This window comes from Austrofundulus limnaeus, unplaced genomic scaffold, assembly GCF_001266775.1.
Source record: "Austrofundulus limnaeus strain Quisiro unplaced genomic scaffold, Austrofundulus_limnaeus-1.0 Scaffold17, whole genome shotgun sequence".
NCBI classification, from domain to species: Eukaryota; Metazoa; Chordata; class Actinopteri; order Cyprinodontiformes; family Rivulidae; genus Austrofundulus; species Austrofundulus limnaeus.
Window position 1 is genome coordinate 1,216,103 of NW_013952419.1, and position 6,073 is coordinate 1,222,175.

General features: G+C 36.6%; 1 protein-coding gene across 1 annotated transcript in view; it reads right to left on the reverse strand.

Moving 5' to 3' along the window:
- The window catches only part of hephl1b (hephaestin-like 1b), a 17,535-nt gene that overhangs the window by 2,716 nt on the left and 8,746 nt on the right, over window positions 1-6,073 (reverse strand). Inside the window, exons 9-19 of the mRNA XM_014003216.1 lie at window positions 4,749-4,954; window positions 4,455-4,599; window positions 4,136-4,348; window positions 2,344-2,554; window positions 2,094-2,230; window positions 1,873-1,998; window positions 1,625-1,731; window positions 1,271-1,505; window positions 810-949; window positions 533-686; window positions 397-411 (exon numbers count right to left, since the gene is read on the reverse strand). Coding sequence (XP_013858670.1) covers window positions 397-411; window positions 533-686; window positions 810-949; window positions 1,271-1,505; window positions 1,625-1,731; window positions 1,873-1,998; window positions 2,094-2,230; window positions 2,344-2,554; window positions 4,136-4,348; window positions 4,455-4,599; window positions 4,749-4,954 — 1,689 coding nt within the window. The remainder of the gene's footprint in view (window positions 1-396; window positions 412-532; window positions 687-809; window positions 950-1,270; window positions 1,506-1,624; window positions 1,732-1,872; window positions 1,999-2,093; window positions 2,231-2,343; window positions 2,555-4,135; window positions 4,349-4,454; window positions 4,600-4,748; window positions 4,955-6,073) is intronic.

The window sequence follows — 6,073 nt, forward strand, 5'->3', positions numbered from 1 at the left end:
ACATAAATATATTTCACTGGAATTTAATGTGAAAGACCAACACAAAGTATACCACTTTGTGTTGGTCTTTCACATTAAATTCCAGTGAAATATATTTATGTTTGTGGTTGTAATGTGACAAAATATGGAAAAGTTCAAGGGGTATGAATACTTTTGCAAACCACTGTAATACATCAAACTTACACAGCACTTTTAGGACACTCAAAGAAGTTTACAGGATGACTCTTCCATAACCACTCTACATTTGCACCAACATATTAACAGCMGAATGCTAAATTTTGAAACAGACACATTGTGTTCAATCTACAAAGAGTTACTTGTAGTCCAAGTCTGAATTTCATTTCCCCCTCATTTTAAATAAACCTGTTAGAATGTCAGAAGTTAGACTGTACGCACCTTCTGAAGATTTCTCTGGAACCGAAAAAACACAAGAGTGACATATTAGAAAAGTGCATTTTAGTGGACCTCAAATATGAATACACAGAGTATGTGACGTTTTCACACATGCACACAAAACACATTTTACACCTACCTTTGATGGTATATGTGGTCTCCATGCCAGCCATGATGTGGTCATTGAGGTGACAATGAAGAAACCATGTTCCAGGGTTTCCTACAACCATCTCAACTTCCTGGAAAATCCCTGGGAACAGATCAAAGACGTCGCCACGATGCTTGCGATCCATCTGACACACATACACAACACATTCAGAACCACAAAGGAAACAAATAAGAGGAAATGTCCTGAGTTAAGAAAACTTCCTTTGTGAGCACAGAGAGGGTCTTTAGGTCAAAAGTGACAAACAAACCTTGTAAGTAAAAGTCTCAGCATGGAAGTGAGCAGTGTGCACGTCTGCTTCGTTGCCCAGTCCCATCAGATACCAGCCAACTTTCTGGCCCTGCGTCATCACTAGTCCATGAAGGTTACCATATAACTTACCATTTATTCCTGTAATAAACAGACACACAAAAAAATTAATGTAATCATGCATTAGAACACACAAAACATTATTGAGACATAATCTATTAATCTATGTGCATTGAATGACTTTCTGTAACTTTGGTTCTGCTGTGATCTAAATATTTAGTCTCTACTTTATACATATAAAATATAGTCTTTTAAAAATAGTCTTTTAACAAATATAAGACAAAGTATTTATTTCTCTTTTTTAGGAACACTTCAGAAAAAACTGTAGACTGTATTGATGTAAATCTAAAACCAAACATGTATATTTTTTTCTCTTTCTATGCACGCCCTTTCTTCTCTTACCATGCTTCTTGTTACTCTCAATAAAGTCTGCATCTCTTTGAAAAGTGGTAGGGTCGAGGTTAAGGTAATGTCTGATGTTGTAGTCTATGTACCAGGACTGATTTTCATCAAATATCATAAAGAGCAGAGCAAACTCCTCATCCATGTCTCTCCTGTGTCTGTCGGGCCCACCGCCGTGATGCAAAGTCCCACGTCTACATATTACCAGAGGCCCCACAAGACCGCTGTTCAGATCCTGAAKAGAAGCACATGAACTTGCTCAGTGGTAGATGTATCAGCTATTGTTCAAACATTCAAATTAAACTGGAAGTAAAGTGTTTTATGTACATATTGCATCAGAAAAGGAAGGTGTACCTTGACGAAGTCAACAGTAGAGTAGTAGGCATAGGAGATGCAGTTAGGATCAGTGGGCCCTGGTCCAGAGCTCTCAGGAACATCCCAAGTCGCCTTAAAGATGTGGCCTCAAAGCAAAAAAAAAAAAAAAAACAACAAAACAAAACAAAAAAAAAACTGTAAATCAACCCATCTGCTACTAAAAATGTGATTTTTAAATCTTGATCAGAGGACAGGAGATAAATAAAAATTTCTTAAGTGATTCTCACCTGGTGGGACAGCAATATGCGCACCACTGGTCTTAACTCCATGTGGGCTAATAGAATGCGACCGAGTGGCTTGGTTTTTGAATGTAATTACAATTTCATCTCCAACCTCTGCATAAATCATTGGACCTATAGGAGGGAGTAAAAGTTATCTGTATCATTCATTGTCTGGATGACAATGTGGGGGTGGGGGTAAAAACAACACAGGGAACAGCTAAACTTACCTAGAATCCCTAGGTGCTCCTGGTTGCGCTGTTTCTTCTGAACTGTGAAGGTGTCATCAGTGTATCCTCTGTACACAACTTTCTTATACTTGGGTCCGATCCTGTCACTTGCACTTCCCACATATATATTGCCTGGACTGGGAGACGTAGCAATTTGCTTCCGTTAGTAAACAGTAATAAGCTAGGCCACTAATCACAAGCTCCCGCTCCCAAACCAAAACACATCATCCCACAGTCYTGCTTTACTCACCTGTTATCTGCAGTTGTTTGGAATCTCTCCAGCTCCCAGACTCGACTAGGGGAGTAGTCCCATTCTATTTCCTCGGCGCTGATAAAATACTGCACTGTCTTGGATGGCGTAAAGACTTGCGGTTTTTTTCCAGGGCAATAATTCACCCTGTAAAGTTGCCTCATACCAGCTGAGAAGTGGTCGGTTGTTCTGCAGTTGACCTCAAACTCATCTACCAGATGGAAAATACAATAAGTCAAACACTTAAACAACATGTTTCTTTTGCCTTCCTGTTGTCTATAATTACCACTGGATATATGATTTAAAATTTAAAAAAATTAATCTTTTGGTCTATATAAAGTGGAACTGCAATGCTTTGGTCTGAATTACTTATTGTAACTCCACAAACCCCTCCTTCACCTCTGTTCTAAGATGTGTCTCAAATCAACTCGTTTTGATGCTGTCTCTTTAAATCCAAATGAGGTGCTTCACACCCCACTCCCCTTCAGCTTCCATTAGTTTGATAGAGGGGTTTACGTCTTTTCATAGGAAGAACCTAAATGACATAGCTAATTTTTCCTTTGAAATTTTCAGTTAATCAGTTTTTGGTTTGTGAATAAATAAAATAAATTGCTAGTATTAAAAGATTTAGTATTCATTGGAATGCAAATTGCACAGGCTTCCATGCTTGTGGTTAAAACTCACATCTTCCGATGTTAAGAAATACTGTGAGGCCCTCAGCCTGCTCAGGAAACCAGATTAGATGGGTGTTAGAGGAGGGGGAAGGTGTGGGGCAGAGCCTTGTTGACATAGTCCAGCCAGGAAGAATTTAGTCAACAGATCAAGGCTGTTGTAGGGGAGCCAGCTTCTGTAATCAGTTGTTTTGGGAACAGAAGAGTCAGGCAGATGAAACTATTTTCCATCTGCTTTAATGTCTGCTGTTTAAATTTTAGCAATGCAATCAGTTAGCATTTAGTGTTTGTGTTGAGAATAACTCTCAGCTACAACCAAACGAGTTTTTTTTTAGCTCAGTTTCTGTAAAACTGACTGAGTTATAGCCATTTTTGAATTTGCAAATGTCATTTGGTTGTGTAGGCATTTTTAATTTGGTTGACTCCAAAAGTTAACCACATATAGACGTACATCCAATAATTACTTACAGAGAATCTCATTACAAACCAATCAGTCAAGAAATATTTTACAAACAGACAGACAAGGTTAGTTACAATAATTAATAGTGATGTTTTACACAAACATCTTGTATGATCTGAGAGTGCTTGGAGTTTCTATTTTGGATCACTCTCAACTTATATTTCTCATTGTGGAATATCTATAAATTTGACAGATATGTAGCCATTTTTAATGTTTGCTAAGATCAGTCAAAAAGGTAATCAGTTGGTATATCTAGTGACTGCTTATGGAGAATTGTGAGAGAAAAAAATTTATTGTACCACTGAAATAGACTGACTTGAACCCTTGATTTTTTTTTTTTTTTTGTAACCCAAGCAATGCATAATCCTTATTCAAACACAACAGCTTGTACAAAAACACTGGCCTGAGTGATGACACGAACAAATGCTGTAAATAAAAATAAAGAACAATTGGAGGAAATGGTTTAAAGCTTTGACACTTCTTGCTATTTTGAGTTTTGTTTTACATTTCCTGTATTTTATTACGAGTTATGTTGAGAGTTTAGGGGTTGGAGTCAAACACTTCTTGAAGCACTCATGATCAATGTGACAGGGTTGTTTTAAGAGGTGGAACTATGTGTGTGCAAATAACTGCACATAAAAAGAACCATCGTATATGTTACCTGGAGTCGCTGGCTGCATAGAGAAAGTTTTTGAGGTGTGAGGAAARAGGCTGACTGTGTCTCTGGTTGTGCTGTCCTTCTTAAATGTGTTTCCCTCAAAATAAATGCCATGTATGTCTTGTTCTGAGCCCAGCCCAAAGGTGTACCACACAACGTTGTCCCCGGCACACATGTCCAGTCCAAAAAGGTTCCCATACATGTAACCATTGACAGCTGAAAGAGAGAGAGAGAGAGGGGAAAAAAGACAGTCGTAACAATGGTGTTAAAATATGACGCTGCAAATTATTCAAAACTACACAGAGTCGATCAAACTGATTACCATGCATCTTATTGCTTTCCACAAAGGCTGCATCTTCTTTATTTGTCTCAGTGRTGCCAAACAGCTCAATGTTCTTGTCTAAATACCAGCTCAAGTTTTCATCGATGATGCCAAAAAGGAGGAAGAACACCTTGTCAATACCTGCCTGTTAAACAATACATAAAGCAGTGAAGATGTTTAGACTTTGCAGAAGATGCATTTTGGCATCGGCTTTAAATAAAAACTAGATTTAGGAATTATTTAAACAACATCCTAAATGTTTACATTTTTTGGGGAAAGAATGCTTATACAAACCTGTACGTCATCCTTCCCCAGCACCCCTTTTTTACACACGAGCAGAGGTCCAAACAGTCCAGAGTTGGTGTCCATGACAGGGTCAACGGCAGAATAGTACAAGTAAGAAACGCAGGGAGGATCGGATGGAGATGGGCCATCCAAAATGCGCCAAATGTAGGTGAACTGTTTCCCAGGGTCCACARGAGAGCCTGGCTTTGTAGCCCCTGTGATATTACAGACAAAAACAAAGGAAATAAGCCTGCTATAATCAATACTGTATATGTGACCCATCACGTCAAAACAAGGATTAAGTCTAAAAGTGGTTAATGGAGAATAGGCAGAAATAGTGTTTTGATTTAAACACTTACAAAAATTGAATTTCGTCAAAATATAACAAATAAATGTCTTATCAATGTTTCATTTGAATGAACTGCGTGAAATATAATCCTAAAAAAAATTTTTGAAACACTTTTTTGAGCAGTAGCAACAAAAAAACTGATTTTGAGGAGAGTTTCCCAGTGAGCTAGCAAAGTTTTTATTTCTTTCCAACTGGGAAATGTCAATATTCAAATACTATTTGAGGTTTCCTCTTCATAATGAAATGAATAATTTCTCGTAAAATTTACATAAAATTTGTATTCAGACCAAATATTAATGTATTATTGTAACCAACAAGACAAATTAAGTCATTTCTCTAGTTCCATTAATGATATCAGGAAGTCATTTTGACCAAATTTGACTTAATCCTCATTTCGATATGATGGGTCACATATGTGCAGGTTTTTATTTATTTATCATTTTAAGCTATGATGCAAATTACAGTATGAACACACTTTTTTATTTCTGTGAATATTTCCTTAATATTTATTGAAAGCAGCAGGCTATTTTTGATTTTCAAATGAAAATTTTTGAGTTAAATTGCACCAAAATTGCTTTTYACGGTCTTCATAAATGACAAAAGATGCTTAATCATCTTTAAACCAAAAGTCCAAACATGACTTTAGATAAAAACATGAATGTTTTTAATTAAAAAATAAAAACAAAACATAGGAAAAACACATARAAAATAGCAAATATCAAAAAAGAGAGAACATGGTAATTCAATAAGAAGTGTGGCAAATGTTTTTGATTGCTCTCAATCAAAAGGTATCATTTTATTTTTTTCTTCTTTTTTGTTATGTTTTGTAGCACAGTACAAATTGGAAAGATTAAAAATTGAAACACTTTTGTCGACCAAGTCAGATTTCACAGTGACAGCCTAGAAAACTGAAAGTTGATTGTGTATATATATATATACACACACACACACACACACACACACACACACACACACACATATATAT